The 21,824-nt window shown below is 28.9% G+C and overlaps 1 protein-coding gene across 2 annotated transcripts in view; it reads left to right on the forward strand.

The window, feature by feature from the left end:
• The window catches only part of LOC129910160 (uncharacterized), a 165,694-nt gene that overhangs the window by 138,307 nt on the left and 5,563 nt on the right, over window positions 1–21,824 (forward strand). For both annotated transcript variants that reach the window (XM_055987432.1, XM_055987433.1), the window contains exons 4-5: window positions 9,189–9,282; window positions 9,442–9,603. In XM_055987432.1, coding sequence (XP_055843407.1) covers window positions 9,189–9,282; window positions 9,442–9,603 — 256 coding nt within the window. The remainder of the gene's footprint in view (window positions 1–9,188; window positions 9,283–9,441; window positions 9,604–21,824) is intronic.

Genomic DNA, 21,824 nt, shown 5'->3' on the forward strand with positions numbered 1-21,824 from the left:
TGAAAATGTTTTATATGATTTAGAGTATATCAAAGTTGGACTTTCCAAAATCACTGCTCTTTTTATCATCATGAGAAAGAATTCAAATTGGATAGATCTGAAGTGATAATAAGCTAGTTAAATATTTGAGTTTGTTTTTTTTTTTTTTTTTTAAATTAGCAAACTTAAATACTTTTGAATATATTAGGGTCTCTTGCTAGTGTAAGGTAAACATATGGATGACCTCTAAGGATTTGCGAGGAATTTCTCAATATCATACCCTGTACAAATGACGATAAATGTAGCATGGGTCTATGAATGCATGTCGGATAGCTTTATTATATTCAAATGGACGATTTAATATTAAAAACCCTTTTCAGAATCTTAGTTGTAGTTATATATGAAACTCATAAATTTACTCTCTAAAACTTCTTTTATGAAGTTTTCTTTTATACTTGAAATTACTTGAGATAAAATTTTCCTCAAAAAGAAAAGGCCATAAAAGGGCTTCAGTTATTGAAAGTTTTACTATTTTCACATATTAGTGCAAGAAAATTGAGATGCGATGTTTTTTTAAACTTTTTACTTTTTGAAAAATTAAGCTTGTACCTGCTTGCTGCTTCTAATGGAAAATAGTTTCCTTTGTTAAAATCAGGAAATTAAGACAAGATGCGATGTTTTTTTTTTTGCTATTTGAAAGATAGCACAGTTTGTGTAAAAGAAAAACTTCCACAGTTTGTCACATCTCTGAATGTACTTTAAACTCACACACTTCAAATGCGATGTTCTATGCCAAAAGTTTTTCTGTAGTCAAATGTGCATCAAAGAACTCAGCAATACATTCAGTGGTGCGATGTTTACTTTTTCAACCTTCCTTTCAAAAAGAAGTTTCCAAATTTTAAAAAGCTCCATCAGTTTTACCTTGAACAAAACAGTTTAAAGCAAAATATATTTACAAGCAGGGTTCTCTGATCTCTGAAATCCGATGTTTTATATTTGATGTGTTAGTTTTAAAAAGGATGTTCAACAAGAAGTAGGTCCTGATATTTAAAAAAAAAAAAAACGAAAATTCCTAAAACAAACTAACTTGCACTTTGAAACCTGATCGTGTTAAGATGCGATGTTTTTTTTTTTAAGAAAATACTTTTGATTTATATAAAAGAAAGAAGAAGTTTCAACTTTTAATTGTGTCTTAAAGTAAAATAAAACATACAAAATATAATATAATGAAGATGCGATGTTTTTCTTATAAAGGTTCTTATTTTTATTTGACGAAAAACATCGTAAAAGAAAAAATGGAGATCATTACATTTGCGATGTTTGTTAAAAAGTTTTTTTTTTCAGGAAAGCAAATTTTTTCGAAAAAAAGTTTCACAGCAAAAAAGTACAAAATTTGAATTGTTTTATTCGATGTTTAATATATATCTGTTTCCCTAAAAGCCTTAAATCATTAATATGTGATGTTTTTTCATCTTTGTAACCTGCAGTAAATTAGACTAAAAAATATAGAACCATTATTAGTATTTGTCTACACAATAACCGCAGATCTCTGTCATGCGATGTTTTCGACTTAAATTTATTATGTATTTTATACACAAACTTTTTGTAAATTTCACCAAGAAATCTTAATTATGAGATGATTTTTTTTTAAATAGTCCTTGATAACGAAATGGTAACGGAGTTACGAATAACAGAGTTACGCGCGACAGAGTTACGGCCGTCAAAGTTACGCGAAACCGAAGTTACGAAAAACTAGAGTTACGAATTCTAAAGTTATGTTAAGCTATGACATGTGATTTTTGGGTTGGCAACAATTGCAACAACAGTTCAATACACCAAAATAACGTCTGTAAAAAAAAGCTTTTACTGTTGAATAAATGAAACATTTCAAATTTTCTGCTGCAATGTAGTCTCTTTCTATGATTTTCTAGCAGGAAACTGATTATATTGGAACTCTTAAAATTTTCAAATCATATGAATGTAATCATCAATTTTTTTTACACAAAAACATACTTTAAAATCTTATTTTATCCGCAGATTAAATCTTGCACGTCATGTTCAATTATTTATCAACCAAAAATTCTTTCAGATTTTAGGTATATTTCCGACAGAATGAATACCTACCTCACACAATGATCTCATACAAAATTCAACTAACAAAACAAAACAAAAAAAAAAAACTCATGAAACTGCACACAAAAATTACCATCGTCAAAAAAAAAAAAAAAACCGTTACCCTCAAGCCACACTCAAAGCTTTTTCATATTGTTCTGGCGGATCTAGCGCAAAAATACCATTTTCACAAAATGGCTTATTTGTGTGCTTCTGGTCTTATTGTTTCATTTTGTCCATCAACATCGTTGCTAACTTCGTCCTTTTTATTTATTTATTTTTATTTTTTGTTTCACCAAACCCTGCCGCTATATTACATCCCTGATTCTGTAGTATCTATAGCTACTGATGATGTACCAAAGAAGAAAGAACCAACAGAATAGGTCGTCGTAGGTTGAGTGTATAGTGCAGACGTAAAGTCGTGAGTGGCTCACAAAAAAAAAAAAAAAAAGACAAGGGTAAACTACCTTACTCCAGAGCTGACCATAAATTCTAAGGAAAGATGGATTACCTGTCTGTCGTGTTGACTGTTAAATGTCTGCTTGTCTGACTGACTTTTGGTTCTTCACCATTTTATAGCTGAGGTTAAATGCCTTTTGAACTGAACTCCAGCTCAGTTCTTTTCTCTGGGATAAAGTGTGCATCACACAAAAATCCTTGAGTGAAAGTTTAAACTCACTTTAAGTGTGGGTAACTGACACCGGACGCAAAGTGTGAATTCATCATTTTGAAGACAAAACAAAAAAAAAAAAGTCTTGACTTGACTGGCAAAGCTTTGAGGCTAAAGTCACGTGAATAAAAAAAAAAAAAGCGGAAGTGCTAGTGGACAGCAGCAGTGAGCTGCTTCCTGATTTTTCTATTTCTCTACCATTTTTCTGTCGGAAGATAGATTATGTATGAGGAGCTAAAGCACAAAAAAGGCATCAGGTGAAAAGAAGAGGATCAAAATAAGTACAACGAGTATATGGAACGTAGATAGTCTTTTTTTCCCCCTATTGAAGTAGTGAAAAAGTTTTTGTTCAACTTTTTTTTTTTCGTTTTCTATCCACCTCTGACCTCCTGTCGACATGACTTGGTTAATTAAGAAGATTTATGTATGTTAGCCAACAATATTTTTCGGGGTGAATACTTGAGAAGTTTTTTTTTTGTTTTGTTTTTTGTTTTAACACAAAAAGTCATATAAGGAAGAAAACAAGTTCAACTCGAAGTTGATTTAGATGACAAGTTTCCATGAATTATCAATCATTACAGTAGAATCCCACTATGTCGATTCAAAATTCAACCACGACTCCTTAGACCGAATCAACACAAAATATCACAGCACATATCATCTTCATCATATGACAACTCATCATGAGACAACTCATCATGATACAGGTCATCAGTCATCACAAGCTTCGATTGGAACATACCTATTTATTAAGGTGGGTCGTTTTTGGTTTTTTTTTTTGAATTTCAAATCGTAATAGCGCGGAAAAGTTGTGAATGGTGAAGACTAAGAAGGGGTTAAAAAATAATTAAAATCGGTTAATATCTTCAAACCGCGCATCGGCTCTAAAGCTTGAAAAAATATTAAAAAATGGTATTTTTACAAAAAAAATTTAAACACCCTTACATCTTTTTTTTTATAAAATAGCTTTGGACAATAGGGTGGGTCAAAAAAATCGAAATTCTTTTTTTTGATTTGGTACTCCGAAAAATCGATGGCTAGACACCTCTAGAATATACACACCAAATATGAGCTCTTTATATTAATGGGAAGGTCCTCCGCTTTGCAATTTTCCATTTTTACATCAAGCTTCTACTAAAAAAATAATTTTTTTATTAATTGACTTTTTAGCAAATTTCTTTACATATTCTTGTAGGAAATTGAACGCTCTACAAAAAAGGTCTTATACACTTTTTTCGTTTATCTAACCGTTGAATTGATATTTGAAGTCCAAAAATCGAGAAAAGCTTTAAAAATTCGTTTTTTGTTCTTAATTTTGTAACTAATTGAAAAATTATAATAGTCAAACGCGCAAGACATATTCTTGTTGGAAATTGATTGCTCCACAAAAAAGGCTTTGTTAACTTTTTTCATTAATCTAACCATTCTAAAGATATTCGAGGTCAAAGTTAAAAAAAATTATAAAAAACATTTTATATTTTTAAAAATTTTCCAGTTCACTGAAAATTCATTATTTTCAATTTAGTAAGACGTATTCTTGTAGAGGCTTAAACGTTCTACAAAAAATTCCTTGGCATCAAATTGATTGCTTTAACCGTTTAGAAGATATTCGTATCCAAATCGCAATGCATACGGGTCATAAGAAAACTATTGAAATCAGTGAGCATTGGTTTGGATACGAATATCTTCTAAACGAATAAAGCAATCAATTTGATTCCAAGGAATTTTTTGTAGAACGTTTAAGCCCCTTCAAGAATATATCTTGCTAATTTGAAAATAATGAAGTTTCAGTGAATTGTAAATTTTTTAAAAATATAAAATGTTTTTATATTTTTTTTTAACTTTGACCTCGAATATCTTTAGAATGGTTAGATTAATGAAAAAAGTTAACAAAACCTTTTTTGTGGAGCAATCAATTTCCAATAAGAATATATCTTGCGCGTTTGACTATTATAATTTTTCAATTAGTTACAAAATTAGGAACAAAAAACGAATTTTTAAAGATTTTCTCGATTTTTGGACTTCAAATATCAATTCAACGGTTAGATAAACGAAAAAAGTGTATAAGACCTTTTTTGTAGAGCGTTCAATTTCCTACAAGAATATGAAAAGAAATTTGCTAAAAAGTCAATTAATAAAAAAATTATTTTTTTTTTAGTAGAAGCTTGATGTAAAAATGGAAAATTGCAAAGTGGAGGACCTTCCCATTAATATAAAGAGCTCATATTTGGTGTGTATATTCTAGAGGTGTCTAGCAATCGATTTTTCGGAGTACCAAATCAAAAAAAAAAAATTCGATTTTTTTGACCCACCCTATTGGACAACCTTTATATTAGCTAAATATTAAGTAGAAAAAAAAAAATGTTCAAATTGGGTAAAGACTTCCGGTCGCACATGCGTTTTGAAATATGTCGAAATATGGCAAAATTCCTATTTTTACGAATTTTTTTAATGGTTTAGACTATTTGGTAAATTATTATTTCTACCAAATTTGAAGTAAAAATGAAGTTGACACAATCATTGAATGCTATGAACTCATTAAAGATTTGAAAATCTGTTGGTCAAGAGGCATTTGACTATGTATCATTCTCCTCGTCGCACAGTGGTGCTTTATGGCGTCAAAAATCATTTACACGGCCATTTCTTGACAAAAAGTTATGAAATTTTGGACACTGAAAGATATTAGTATGAGAAATACGAAAAATCTTCCAACTTTAATTTTTTCAAAATGGTGGTTCCAAAATGGCGGACAAAATAAGCTTTTATAGAATTTTCTTTTACAAAACTGAATATAAGCTAGAAATTTAGCTAAATTGATGTCAAAAAGATATACGCTCTTGGATTTATTTAGAACTGTTCATATTCAATGAAAAACAAAATTAAAAAAATTAAATCAAAGACCAAAACGTACCAAATTAGTAAAAAACACTTTCATACCCTTTTTATGCTATTTCTTGGATTTTTTGATTAAATTAGCACATTCTTTACATATTTCATAAAAAGACGACCCACCTTAATATTTATTCTTATTTCAATAAATTTACATGATATTTTTTGGGAAGAGACATTCTCTGAATGTTTATTTTCTTTAAAAATTGTTTCTTTCAATAAAATGTTCCCTATGATGAGATGTCCTATGATGAGCTGTCCATGACAACTTGTTCTATGATTAGCTGTGTGGTGATTAGTTGAGTTCAAAACCACTGAGGCATTTTTTGGAGGGGTGCTGGCTTTAATGAAAAACTGACCAAATTTTACAATTTTCAAAAAACACAATGTGAATTCTAAGATAAACAAAAAAAAAAAAAAAATACTTTTTTCTCGCAATGAGAGGTTCTACTGTATATTTTATTTGCTTCATATTTAGATATTTTTTTTAAATTATCCTAACAACCTGTTAGGTCTATTTGTGAAAATTGAAATTGGAATCATGTCAAGGTGATGATGATGACTTTTTTAGTTTTAGTTTTGTTTTAACTTTTTTTTTTGTTATTACAACTCTGACGTTTAAGTCGTTAAAATTGTCGACATGTATTATGCCTTTGCACATGCAAAGCAATCATTATAATTTTTAAGGAAAATGTAATGCGTTAAACTTTAGATTTGTTATGGCTCAGCGTAAAACATTTTTCGTGTTGATATACAAATTTCTTGTGCAATCGTGTGTAGAATTTTGAGAATTATATTCAACTAAATTCAGCTTTTTGTATTAATGCACACATATTAAGAGTGTCTAAGGTACGAATTTAGGTACGAATTGCACTTATTACAATCATTTGAATTATGAGATATTCCTCCACAAGTAACACAAAATAATGTAATTCTGGTATTCGTACGTACTTAATCCCTACTTTATATACATAGTTTATAATTTATATTTTTGAACTTTTTTTTATTCTTAAATGATTCTTTAATATTTCTAAAAACGGTGTTTTCTTATTTCCTTAGAGCTTCGTTACACCTTTTGGATGAATTAAAATACATTTTTGGATTTAAAAAAAAAATATAAATTTTTTTAACCATTAAATTTGCATTAAGAACTATGAAAAAATATAATGACTTAAAAAAAAAAAAAAATTAAATAAATAAATAAATTTAAAAAATTCTTTGTTATACAAAAAATTGGTATATTTTTTTCTTTGGAGTTAAAAACTACTAAGAGTGATTTTTGTAGGTTATTTCAAAAAGAAAAACGATATTATTTTCAAGTTTTAGTTAAATTTCTTATAAAATAATATATTAAAAAATAAATTAGTAAAATAAAATATTCTTTTATGAATTTTTAAAAAGCTTAAGTGTTTTAACCAATTAAAAAACGTGCAATTTTATTTTATTAAGTTTAATGCTTATTTATTATTTTTAATGAATTCATTGAAACCTTGTCCCTACTTTGACTTATCTGCCACCTGTGATATTGTTCTACAAGTAATACGAGTGAAGGGATTTTATTTAATTTTCGTAAGGACTAAATTCAATTTTTTTAACAATAGATTTATTGTTAATAATTTTTTTTTATTTCCATTCACTCTTAAATTATTAAAATATCTTGGGATGGAATCACCTAACGTATAATAAAAATCTTAAATTAATAGATCAGGGTGTCCCAAAAGTAATGGATCAAACGAAATATGCTGAAAAACCAATTTTAGGGCTCTCAGAATTTGGTAACTTGTTCATCCCAAATCCTTACGGTTTTCGATTTAATGCAGTTTTTGTGCAATTTCGAAAAACCCCGACTTTTTAACAGTATTTTTCTTCCTCCGCTCATAATTGATTTTTGTTTTTAACAATTCTTCCACTAAAATATTGCCTAATAATAAGAAATAATTAATTAATCAAAATATTTTTTATTTCATACGCCATTTTGCTGCAAATTAATTAACAGTTCCATGTTTTATAAAAACTCAATTTCTTTCTTTTATTTCAAGGTAACACCCTGAAAAAAATTTGTATTGTGTGGCACTGGTTTATTATTTTGAAAACTTGCCGTGTTATTGCAGTTTTCAAAAATGTATACAAATTTCCAAAGTTGAAATTATAACCAAAGATATTACAATTTAAATGCAAAAAATCGACTATTTTATTCAAAGAGAAATAAACAAACAGCAGTCGAGAAAATTTTCTCTGAAAAGCTCTGTTTTGTTGCATTAAAATTGTAATATCTTTCCTTCTAATTTCAAGATTGGAAATTTGTATACATTTTTGAAAACTGCAATAACACGACAAGTTTTTAAAATAATAAACCTGTGTCACACCTTACAAATTTTTGTAATCTAGTTTATGTAAACAAAGTGTAGCCCAGAGTTCATCACAAGAAATTACAGTTTTTGTGTCTCTCTAACATAATTTGGTCAAATAAGGACCAGTTGTACAAACGTGGTTCAGCCTCGGATCAGGAATTTAACCCACCGATTTTGGCTTATTAGCTACGGTTCAACTTCGGTTCATGCATGGATGTGGCTATTTTTACGTATTTTTACATATGTGGTTCAAGGTACAAGGTTGAACCAGTGCAACAAAAATCGATTTTTTAAAATAATATTTTAATTTTTTTATTTGTTCGCCGTTTCTTTGTTTTGTGTAATATGTATTTTATGTTGTTAAAAAGGAACTAAAACCACCTTTCATTTGACATCAAAAACATCAATATACCTCTTGTAGTTCTCATGATATTTGCATATAAAAGTGACAGATAAGGGTTATCAGAACGAACTTTGGAGCCTTGTATCTCAAGAACCTGACTTACGATTTGAAAAAAAAAATTCATAGAGTGAATATACTAACCTCCAGCTTCATTTTGAGACTAGTCTCATTAATGTACGCTCATGGCCCAAAAACGCCCCATCTCCTTTCTTGACTTTAAAAAGTTCTGAAAATTTGAAACCTAACATATCGGAAATGTATTTGTTGTTTTGTAAAACCCATCTTCATATCGATTAAATAAAATATGTTGTGAGTTATTTCCTTTCTACGTATTTTGCTTACAATAGATTCGTAAAAATGATAATTACTCAAGGACATTTCAAACCTTTCTATTTGGAAATATCAATGCCTTTTTTGTCAACCCAGCAGATAAAACTTGAAATCACTGAAGTGAATGTTAAAAATCTGATTTTATTTCTTTGTACTTTTTGTGGATATCCTTCTTTTGTTTAACCTTTAGAAATATACATACAATCTACCATAGATCCTTATACCCATTTTCGGTTCGATAGGTCTTTTGACAAAACAAATATCAAAATCTAGCAATCCATTACTTTTGTCCCCAAAAAATTTACCTCTTTTTGTCCCTTCAACTATCTATTTTATTTTTGTTTTCTTTTTTACTTTTATTTTTGTTTTTGTTTATCATTTTAAAGACCTACGGATATCCTCATATAGTATCAGTTTGTTTACAAAATTTCTTCTTTATTTGTTCTCTTTACAGTCCAACAGTGATACTAGTTCGAGTTCGAGAGATAGTGGCAAAGGATCAAAGCTTTTAGTGAAAAATCGAAAGTCCTCAAAGAAAATTTCAAAAGGTTTGTATTTTATCGATATTATCTCTGGATGTGTGTTTTACTTTATGAGAGTTTTTTTTTTGAAAAAATAAAAATAAAAAAGGAAATTTATTTGAAAATACCTTTTTTTTGTTTATTTTGTTGTTTATTCTTTTTTTCATTTCTTTTTTTTTACTGTAGATAAAAAACTATCAATCAGCAACAATAACAAAGAGAATCGTCCTCAAATTAAGTGCGTGGTTGTTGGTGATGCGGATATTGGAAAAACGAATCTGATTGTTACGTATCTGGAAAATCGTTTTATATCGGAACACGTGCCCACGGCATCAGATATCTATAATGGTAATTTTAAATATAAATATATTTTTTTTTTAAATTTATTTATAGATTTATCTGTATACGTATGGAGTCAAATAAAAAATCAGCTTCTTATTGCCACTGAAATAACGTCATTGTTATGAAATCAATGGCAATTTTATAGAATTAAACGAATCCTTTGTAATGAAAAGGATGGCTAAATCCTTTCATTTTGCACAATCACCACTCGATATGCATTTAATCACAGTTTAAAAGGCTGCTAAAAAAGCATGGTGGTATTGAAGAAGGAGCTTTATTTTGTTTTAAAATGCAAAAAGCTGCTTTGAATTTAACATTTTTTTTGTTTTATTGAACATAATATTTACAACAACAACTAAGTTTTATCCGGTTTGCATCAAAAAGAAAAAGTAGTGCGATTTCTGGGAGCAGGACAACTCTTTTCAAAAAAAAAAAAAAAAATACCGACCATTTTTTTGTTTTTAACATGAATACAAATTTAAAAAAAAATTAATTAAAATTACCTAGCTAGTAACTAAAAAAATTTCGATGGATATACAAATTTTTCGATATTTGCAAATTTTTCGAAATTTTCACCTAAAACTATTGGTGAACAAATTATTGAATTATGTTCAATAAATATTAAAAAAAAACCCATAACATGACTTTCTTGTAAGCCATTTGACCAATTTTTAAAATTTGAAAATTTTTCTACAAAAACGTTTCAGTAGCTTAAATTAAAATTTAAAAAAAATTAAAAAAAAAAAATTAAAATTATGTATACATACTTTTTTTTTGAAAAATGATGTTTTTTCATAACAAAATAATCAATTTTCTGAAATACCTATGTAAACAAAAATAGTTTCCTTAAAACGGCATACCAAATATTTTTTCGATAAATTTTCAAAAGTTTAAAGAAATTATTTAAAAAAAAATTTAATACAGTAAATAAAATGACGTACTTCATTTTGAAGCCTGTTTGTATGTTCCACTATAACTTATAATCTCCTTATCATATTTTGAAAAAGAAGGGATTGGTAAAAGCTTCTCATTTTTCAGTGACACTGCAAAGACTTTATCAAATTATAACCCTCAAATAACCCAAATATAAATAGACTCAGTTACTAAAACCTGGATAGTAAATAATTTTTGGCTTTAAAAGCCATTATTATATAGGTAAGGCAACTTTTCATAGCCTAAAACCAACAAATAATCAGTACTCTTCTAGAAATTCATTACTTGTCAACTTATTATAAATAATTTAGAAGTTTTCGAGGAATATACATGTTCAAATAAATAAAAACCAGTGCTTTCCTTAAGTATAACTCTACAAAGAAAATTTCAATAAAGGAGACAATTTAAACGGATACAACAATTTAAACGGCACAATTTTTGAAATTTTTTGGTAGGACCAAAACGAACGGTAGCTATCATATAACGGAAATAGAAAGGTTTAGGATTAACTTTTAAAATAAAGAAAAAAAAATATTTTTAGTACCGTTATTAACGGTACCTGTCATAGAAAGGTTTTTTTGATTTATGAAACTCTCGAAAATTTTCATACGAAAGCGTTTAAGTAAACGTAGTATTAAAATTTTCGAAAATGTTCAAAAAAACAAATTTTTGGATTTCTTAAAAATATTTCAAATTTTTTTTTTTTCGAAAAATCAATTTTTTGAAAACATTTTGGTGAAAAAATTTTAAATTTTGTTTTTATGTGTAAATTAATTATTTCTTCAAAATGGCATTCCACGTGTTTTTTTTTTTTTTTGAAAAATGTTAGAACTTTTTATATATGTATAAATATGTATAAAAAATATTTTTTTTAAAAAACGGCTCTAACGATTTTTGAAAACAATTTTCTAAAAATTCCTTTTTATACAAAAAATAAATGAGCATACTTGGTATTTTGTAAAAGATCATTTAAAACGTTAATTATAAAAACAGATTTTATTTTATATTTTTTTTTATTTCTTGAAAATATCAAATTTTAAATTTTCCCTTTAATTTTCTTGAATAAAAAGCTTAAACATTAGAGTTACTTTAACCATAAGAGAAAGTACGTGCGACCCCAATCGTGCATTTTATTTTATGTTATTGCTAGAAAACAAAAACTTCTGGGATTTTTTTGCAGTCTTGCATAACCGCAATTTATTGTTTTCTTCTAAATAATTGTTTATTAAAATTAAGTTTTACTACTTCATTATTCGGTGATTTTGATTCTTTGATTGAAAGTCATGACAAAATTATATTTCTTCCCTAAAAATGGGCTAACAAAAGCTAATACGTCTAGGCCGCGTTACTCAGTTTTGCGAAAATGCTTCCCCTGAAAATACTTTAAAAATGTATAACCTTATTGGCTTATTGGTTTTAAAGGACCTGCTCTTTTTTTTTTGTATGATGAATTTTTCCAAAAAAGTCCCTATTTTACTAGTCATAAAATTCGTGTTCTTGATAAGAAAACATACTTTGTTTTCAATAAGAACTTATCCAAAAGGTTCTCAAACCTTATTCCTATCCTAAACCACAAATTTAAAGGAACTTGTTTTATGCATTAAAGAAATTCTTGTTTGACTACGTACATTCAGACAACTTTTTTTGTTATAGTTTCCAAAACCGTTTTAGGATATTCCCAAACATTATTCTAATATCGACGCGAAGAAATTCTCTTTTAAAAAAAAGTAAAATCCTTTTAGAAAACTCCTAAAAATACCTTCCATTGTTGGTATGTTCATTGCCAACAAACTGTTCGTTCAACTATTTTAATTCTTTATTTTAAAAACTTTATCAAATCACCATTTCTCCATCCTCTTTCTCTCAACATCTTTTTCTTCTATGTTAACAAATAAAAATACCAACAATATCCGTCTGGAATGTTTTCTAATCCTTCGTCCTTACGTTCAATCATTTTATATATCTTTCTATTTTATACTCTTTAATTTAATTTTCATTGAGTAATTGAAAAAAAAGGTTAAAAGAGTGGTTAGAGGTGATGGTTGAAAAAGTTTACTTTGATGGTGTATCAAGCTACCGGAAAAATTTTGTTTCCCGCCAAAAATGAAAAAAAAAAAAATATTTGTATTTCCTCTTTTTTTTTTAGACTAAGAAAAAAGAGAGAGAGAGAGTTCAATTAAATTCCTTTTGAAGTAAGTTTGTTTTCAGTAGAAATGAATATGAAAAAAAAAGTATTCTGTGTGTTGCTCTGGATAAAAAAAGAGATGAGAGAAATAAATTCATAGAATTTCTAAATTTCTACCGCAACTTGAACTATGTGTAAGTACATTATGAGCATACATACACTCAGGACTCATTGATGAGGAATTTCCTTAAAGCTTTTGCTAAGACTTTTGTTAAGTCATTTTATATCAGAAGGACTTTTTACAGAAATATAGGTCTGAATAAGTCAAACTTACTTAAACTTTTCTAAATCATGTGATTATTCTTAGATTCCCTTATGACACTACTTAAAATAAAAATGTATCCAATCTAGTGACTTGATGTGTAAATTAAATCTGCATATCTTGAATTCATGAGTTATGGTTTTGGTAAAAGAGGTATTTGAATTTCAAGGTACGTATCCTGTTATTCGGTCTATAGCGTTTTTTTTTTTTGCTTTTTACCTGAGATTCTTTTCAAGTATAGGTTTGAGTTTGGGTAAGTATGTGTATACAGACGGAAAAGTTATCACATTCATGTAATTCCTTTTGACAGCCAGCGTTGAGAGGATGTATAGCAAGTAGCAAAAGGTAGAATAAAAAAAACTACGTCATTGCAAGCAATGAAAATGTGTTTTTTTTTTACAATATATTTTCCTAGAATTCGGTAGTCAGCTTTAAGTGGTCTTGTAAATAGAATTTCAAGTTTAATAGAGAATTATAATGTTGTTGAAAACTGCATTAATATGACGTTAAAAGTGACGGTTTCTGAGAATTGACAAAGAAATATTTGAGGTAGTTTAAAAATTTGTAATTTTCAAAACTGTTGCATTTTTCAAAAAAAAAATATCATAAAATATAATAATAAAATTTTCTGAATAATTTTGGTAGCTTTCAGTGTGAAACTGATAATAATTTAACGAGGTGTGAAGACAAGAGCTTTATTTATAGCAATCAGATTCACTTGAAAATTAATTTTGATACCCCGATTCATGCATTTTCATTCAGAATGGGAACGTACTCAGTTTCAAATAAATTTTCGAAAATTTGTGATATAATTAAAATAATTATACCAAAATCAACTATGAAATTATACCATTTGTTTGGAAATAAATTGAGTAATAAAAATTGAAAAACTCGTTAACGTCATGGATTAATCGTAAATGACGAGTACCTTATTCTTTTTCTTATACCAGTTAGACCAAGTTAAGACCAATAAAATGGATAATTATGTACAATTATTTTCTGCTCGTTTGACGATTATCAAAACAAAACTGATTTTTGTTTATGATGAATGATGGATATTTATAATATTTATACCACATCACATTTTCCTAGAAAATAATATCGGTATTTCAATTAAGGCGCCTTTTTATTAACGCAATGACGACATTATGTTACAACATCATCAGTTTTTAAAAATTTGACAGGAATTGGTTAAAAGTCACAAAAAAATACTTATTTTCAAATATTTATTTGATTGTAAGAAATCAAAACTTTTGAGAAAATTGAAAAATAAAAACGAAAAATATTTTGAAAAAAGAAAAATCTGGTATAAAATAATTTTTCAATTTTCTCAAAAACTAGAAGACATAGAAACATATAGTTTTCACTGTTCGATAAGGAATTAATTGAGGAAGTTTTCTATGTGAGTAACTTTTTTTTATTAAAATTCACAGTCTGGACAAAAATAGTATAAAATGAGTTAAATTTTTTTCACCTATTTTTAACTTTGAAATCGATTATTTCAAAAACTATTTGTTATAATATATTGATTTAAAAACTAGAATTAAGTGTACAATTTTTTCTTTCGGAAATGGTATCATTTATGACTGTAAATGTTGCCGTTGTTTTTTAATAATTTTTTTTTTGTTTTTGATAATTTTTTCATAGAAAACTGCCTCTCCCACCTAAACGGGCGGAGATAGACCCCCTTTTGAAAGAAAAAAATGTTTGTATTTAACTCCTCTACAAAAACCCGTTGTCAAATCCTGGCGCCCAAGTTATCCTACTACGTGCCAAAACAACATTTTTGTTCTATACCTAACAGTTGGAATTTCTGTATCTGTGTTGAAATCGTAAATTTTTTTTTTCTAAGCCAATTTTAAAGTGATTTTCATAAAAAATACCTCGTTTGATTTGGAAATAAATATTATGTTAGCATATATTTTTAAAACAACATGTTGTTGTGAAAAGTTATACTTTAATTTGATGTCGAAGTTGGGTAAAGGACGAAAAAAATGGAATTTTTGAACTTTGACTGCTTATAAATTCTAGGTGGTTTAACCGAGTTACATGTTTCATACATTGTTGAAAAGCTTATGTATTTCCTATCAGAAACTGTATTAAAATCGAAAATGGGTAAAAATTTGACGAAGCTAGATTTTTTTCAATGGGTGAAGGTAAAAAAAACCGTTTTTTGCCCCTAACTCCAGATTTTGGGGGTGTTAGGGACTTTTTAAATACCGTTTCATAATCAGTGCGACTAGCTCTGCAAAACGTGATAGGTCTCCGCCTGCGTACATTTTAAAACCTCATTTTTGTAACACCGTGTAATTTACGTTTAAAAAAGATCAACACTCGATGCACAATTTCTTTACATCATCATTTCGCTCTAATTACAAATTTTAACTTTTAGGGTCACTGTGGTGTATGTGTAACATTTTTTTTTTCTATTACTAAAAAATATATATATTTTCTTTCACGAAACATTGAATGGAACCGTGATGATTTTCGCTGACTATTCCTAATGTTTAAAATTATATAAGTTATTTAATTAAATTTTGGAGACACATTTTTTAACTATTTCGAGTTTGAAACACGATGACTCAGCAAGTATTTAGGTATTCCTTAAATTTTATAAACTTCTTGTTAACTGATATTCTTCCCATACTATTTGACTTTTCACCCTCTTTTTTAACGTTAAATGTGTTGACTTTAAAAAGTTTAAAATTTAGAATTTTCTAAAAGTTGCAACTTATATTTTATTATTAGATACTTTTCCAGTTTGTATTTAAAATTTAAAAAAAAAAATCTTCTTACAAATAATAATATAATGAACTTTCTACATTATTCATTTCTAAGCTTCTTTCTATCTTGCTTTTGCAAAAAAAAAAACTTTCATATTCGACTGCACTTAACTTTTATGTTTCATTTTTTTCTAATTTTTTCCACATTTTATAGTGTTTGATAACACAGATTTTTTTTTTTTTTTTTACTTCTATACTTACTTTCAATTGATGTGCACTCAACAAAAATCTGAATCCCATTTTCTGTTTATTTCCTCTCTTATTCTCCCTCTCTATCAAAATGAAAGACGAATAAATTTGATTCAACAGAAGACAAAAAAAAAAAAAAAAAAAACAACTTTGCAGTAAAATAAAAATCTTTAAAAAACAACAAATCTATAGACAATTCATCTCTATTTGTCCTGCGGTACATAAATTTTACCCAGAAGTCACAGAGAGTGGGAGTTGTTGAACAAACAACTATACACACACAAACACATTTAGACATCAATCGTCCTAAAAAAATACAAAATAAAAAAAAAAATATATATACTCCCACAAAAAATGCGATGATATCGTTTTGTATAGAAGAAAAAATGGTGTCAGTGAAGCCTGCTATTTCACTCTTCAAGGACTTCCAGGCTCCCTCCAGCTCCAAATTTGTACATACATATAGATTTATATGTATGTATTTTGTTTAAAATGTATGGAAAGTCCTTTTGGGTTCCTATGCCTGGTCGCGTACACAATTGAATGAGCACAGCAAGAAAAAAAATAAAAAAAAAAAAAAAACAGAATATTTATAACCATTGAAAAGTCTGCCAGAATGTTGATTCCTCCAACAATCGCAAAGGATATTCTCAAGGAGTAAAGTAAATTCTTGCAAATGCAATTTCAATGGATTTCTCTTCTTCTATAGGGACAAAATAAAACATACACACATTTTGTAAGTTGTAACTCCGAAATGGTGGACAGTGGTGTGCAAAAGTAACCAACTTTCTTAGCTTTGTAAATAAACAGGCTTCTAGATTGTCTTTTGGAATAACTTTATCCTTTGAAAACTTTATACAAGACAAGTAGAAGTTGTAAGGTGGCTACCCTGATAGTTCTATTACAGTAGAAGTTTAGTTACTGAAACGTTAAATCTTTCTCCAAAAACTGTACAAACAATTCTGAACGAATTTTTTCGTCTTCCACTGTAGGTATATACAAGAGTGAATGCATTGGTTTCTACTCAGGGACCTCACATGAATTATTTATGTTCCTTTTATTAGAGTGTGTACAAATCGTAAGGATTTTCCACTGGAGTAATAGTTATATCAATCTATTTCGCATTACACCTCCAAAACCAGTTGTATAGGTATTTAGTTTTTGGTTCAGTGAGAGATAGTAGAGTGATGTCCTTGACAAAAACGCGAAGCAGAGATGCAGAACAATTGTTTTTTTTTTCAATTCTAAGGAAATCCCAAAATAGTATTGGCGCGTAAAAAATTGCGCAGCAAATAAAATGTAGCTCTTTACGTTTGATGGATTTCAGTAGAAAAAAATTCGTGGTGTATCCTTTATATGTGTGTTTGAAAGGGAAAAACATGTCCTGGCACTTTGGTGCTTGAAGAAGCTAATACAAATTTCAAATGTGTATGTGTATATGTGAACTAAAACGTGCGAAATAATGATACCTATATGCTATCGATGTTTTTTTGTGTCTCTGTCTATCTTTTTCTAAGTCTAAATCCTTTGAAAATGTATCTAATTTAAATGTTCAAAAGGAAACCATAAAAGAAGTTTTAGTCTTATTTTGTGTTTAGTAGCTTGAAAAATGTGATCTAGATATTTTGTATTCTAGTTATTTCTATTTTTGAATTTATTTAATTTGTGTTCAAAGAGAAATACATCCTTTCTAAGAAGGATATTATATGATATAAATATGTATAACGCGGTTTATTCTCGTCATTGTAGATCTAAGAATTTTCACTGAGTTTCCTCAGCTCATTCCAAGAGTTTGACCAAAAAAACTGGTTAGGTAAATTCTTTTTTACCGTTTGGTTTCTTCGGAATAGATTTTTTTTATTTATCTCGGTAGTTTTACTAAGGTATTTCAAAAAAAAAAATATTCAGATTACCATAAACGATTTAACCATGACTATTTGTTGGTATTACCAGAGCATTTCATTAATTTAACCAGACAACTAAACCGATTTGAGCAAGGAAGATAAATCGGTTTTTTTTACCGGTACCGGACATTTCTCAAAAACATTCTCTTGAATTTTGTAAGTTAGATATAGATTTTACCTATCTCACGCGTTACTTTTTTAACCCTTTGCCATTGTCAGACAATCTGTTGATTTAACCAGATCACGAAGTTGATTTAACAATGAAAAGTCGTTTATTTGAATGGACTGTATATTTTTCCAGTACACTGAAGGAAAAGCCACCATAAAACCACGTAAAATCAATGAAAACCACATTGATTTAACTATTATTCGGAATGATTTTGCGTTGAAGATGAACATTTTAAAATCAACGTGGAAAAAAGGCTAATTTTTGATGGTTTCGTATCTTAAAGTCACATAAATCAAAGTAGTTCATCTTTGAAACAACGATGTTTCAACTTCAATTTATTTTTTCCCTCAGTGTTCAGGCTAATGGTTATTAGCGTAATCTGCCATAGCACGTGATCTTAACAGAGCTATCAATGACGCTTACCCGGAAAGTCTATGATATATTCAGTGATACTTGTTTACTTAGCTGTGATATTAGCTGAAGTACTCACACAAATTATCCAAATAAGTCTGTGATATGTATGTATCGTATTTTTTTTATGAATGGCAATGTAACATGATAATTTTCCAGAGTGCATACCAGATGAGAAAACACGGGGTAGTTATCAGACTAGTCTGTGATACTTTCTGAACTATCCGACTATGATACAATGTTTATCAGAACAACTTTTCATGCCTATTGAAATAATCTGTGATACTTACCAGAGTACTTTGTGATACTAATGACAGTAATCCATATATTAAAGCCTTAGTCAAAAAGAGAGATCTGTGATAATTCCTATAGTAACTCGTGATGTGTAACCAAACAACTTCTAGCGCAAATATAATGTAATACTTTTAAGAATATTTTTACCGCATATACTTACGAATAAGATTCATGATATTAAACGCTACCAAACACAGGAATCTGTGATACTTGGATATGTATGTACCAGAGAACCGCCTGCTATACTTTTTTGAGTTGGATTTGGAATAACTCATACTTTTTACGAAGATGAAATTAAAATCGAAAACATCGCCAAACTTAACGACATTGCCAGCCTACAATCATGAATTTTGCAGTATTATTTTTATTTTAAATTTTAATCCAGTTGTTGTCAAACTTTTTCTATTAATTAATTTTAATACATTTTTTTTTATTCTCTTTTTTTTCTCTTTTTTATTAATTTCATTTTAATTTCATATAATTCATTTAAAATATTGTTTAATCTCTCCTTTTATATTATATTACCTTTTTTTTTTTTTTCTTTTTTAAACTTACATTTGCTAAAAATTATTCTTTAACCAAAATGGTTTTAAAAAACAATTTTATTTTTATTTTAATACATCTCCATTTTATACTTTACTTTTTTTATTTACAGTTTTTATATTCACTGTCCTTTATGAGTTTGAGTTTGATGAGTTCTTTTCTGAACCTTTTATCGGCGCTTTCCCTTCATGTTATGTCTTTTCCTTTATTTTTATTGATTTACAATAAAAATGCAGTCAACTTATGAAAGAGGAATTTCAGCGAGTGGATCTAATCACGGAATCATGCGTTCGATGTTAGATGTTTTTAGCAAACAAAAGAATGGACTAAGGGTATGTCACTTAAATACTCAAAGTTTAGCTCCCAAATTGGATGAGTTCAAATATTTGTTCGAAGGCTCTAAAGTAGACATAATTTGCGTATCAGAAACTTGGTTTTCTAACCAAATTGAAGATGTGTTGTACAGGGTTCAAGGTTATAGAATTTTTCGTGGAGACAGAGTCTGAAGAGTGGGTGGTGGTGCTGCAATTTATGTGAAAGAGGGAATAAAATGTCGTTTTAAATGTGCATCCACAGTAGGTGGTTTAATAGATTATGTTTTTGTCGAGATCAAATCAATACTTGGAGATCTTCTTGTCGGATCTGTTTACAGACCCAACAAGAATATCGACCCAAATCCAGTTTTCGAACTTTTAGAGTCAATTTCATTGTCGTGTCCTAATATCATAATAGGTGGTGATTTAAATAGTAACCTTCTAGTAGAGAGAAGTATAATTGATAGCATGAGTACACTTAATCTGACCCCGGTCAATGTTTCCAGCCCTACTCATTTTACCGCCGATTCAAGTACTCTATTAGATGTCTTTTTTGTTAGTAACTGCAATGACGTACTTTTTTATAATCAATTAACAGCTCCCGGATTTTCTAAACATGATCTTCTTTTCCTGACATACAATTTCTCGGTAAACTATTCACTTCCAAGTTTCCAATTTAGAAATTTCAATGCAATTGATTACAGTCAATTGGAAATAGATACTCGAAATGTCGAATGGGACCGTGTGTTATACATGTCATCGACTAATGATCAAGTAAACTTCCTCAACACGAATATACGTTCTCTTTTTAATGCACATGTACCAATTAAAACTAAAATTATAAAATATGGACTTCACCCATGGTTTACAACCGAAATTCGACTTCTTATGGAGCAACGTAATAAAGCCTTTAAACTTTGGAAGCGGTATCGGTTAGACAGTCACTTACAGTTGTTTCGATCTTTACGTAATAATGTGGTACAAAAAATAAAAACATCTAAAAAAATATTTTATAGCAACAAGTTAAGTCCATCGCTTCAAGGTCGCCAGCTCTGGAAAAACTTAAATGATATAGGAATCGGAAAACAAAATTCTATCCCCGATGAAAACCTGGACTTAAATGCACTCAATCAAAAATTTACTAATTCTGCTTTACCTACTGTAAGTGTAGATACGACAGACTTGCCTCTAGTTAACTCCGCTGTTCCAAGATTTGAGTTTGAATGTGTAGATGATGTTGAAATTGTTTCTTCTTTGATATCTATTAAATCAAATGCAGTAGGCTTTGATGAAGTTCATCCTAAATTTGTAAAAATAATTTTACCAGTCATTCTTCCATTTTTAGTTCATGTTTTCAATAATATAATAACATCTAGCTGCTACCCGTCCCAATGGAAAATCGCTAAGATACTACCTTTTAAGAAACATAATAGCAATGATTACAGACCGGTTTCAATTCTGCCCTTTCTTTCAAAGGTTTTTGAGCGAATATTACAGAGGCAAATAAATTCACATCTGCGTTCAAACTGTTTGTTGACTCCAATGCAATCTGGGTTTCGTAAACTCCACAGTTGTATAACTACTACAATCAGTGTAGTAGATGACATAAGAGAATCGATGGATGAAGATAAGGTAACATTTTTGGTTCTTCTCGACTTCTCAAAAGCATTTGACACTGTTGACCATACTAAGATGTGTAACAAACTATCATCTCTGTTTAGTTTCTCGAATTCAGCTGTAACTCTTATGTCATCTTATCTAAATCATCGAAAGCAAGCGGTTTCAGTGAAGAACAGTACATCTGATTTTCTTTGCACCACTAGGGGAGTCCCCCAGGGTTCAATTCTGGGGCCAATTTTATTCTCGATGTATGTGAATGAACTTCCTTCTAAAGTGTTATCTTCTGTCCACATGTATGCTGACGATGTCCAACTTTATAAAAGTTGTCCTTTAGGTATGATTGAAGATGGTGCGCATGCAATAAATAACGATTTGGATAGTATTTCGACCTGGTCTGAAGAAAATGGATTGTTTTTGAACCCTTTAAAAACAAAATGCTTGGTTATTAGCAGAAAGGTGTTGGATCTTTCCTACTTCCCTGACATTAATCTTAAAGGTTCAAAAATAAACTATGTTGAAAAAGCAAAAAATTTAGGAATAGTGTTTAATAGAACCCTTACATGGAATGACCACATTAATTCTACAATTGGCAAAGTTTATGGTGTTTTAAGGAAACTTTG

This window comes from Episyrphus balteatus, chromosome 2 (assembly GCF_945859705.1).
Source record: "Episyrphus balteatus chromosome 2, idEpiBalt1.1, whole genome shotgun sequence".
In the NCBI taxonomy this organism is placed as follows: Eukaryota; Metazoa; Arthropoda; class Insecta; order Diptera; family Syrphidae; genus Episyrphus; species Episyrphus balteatus.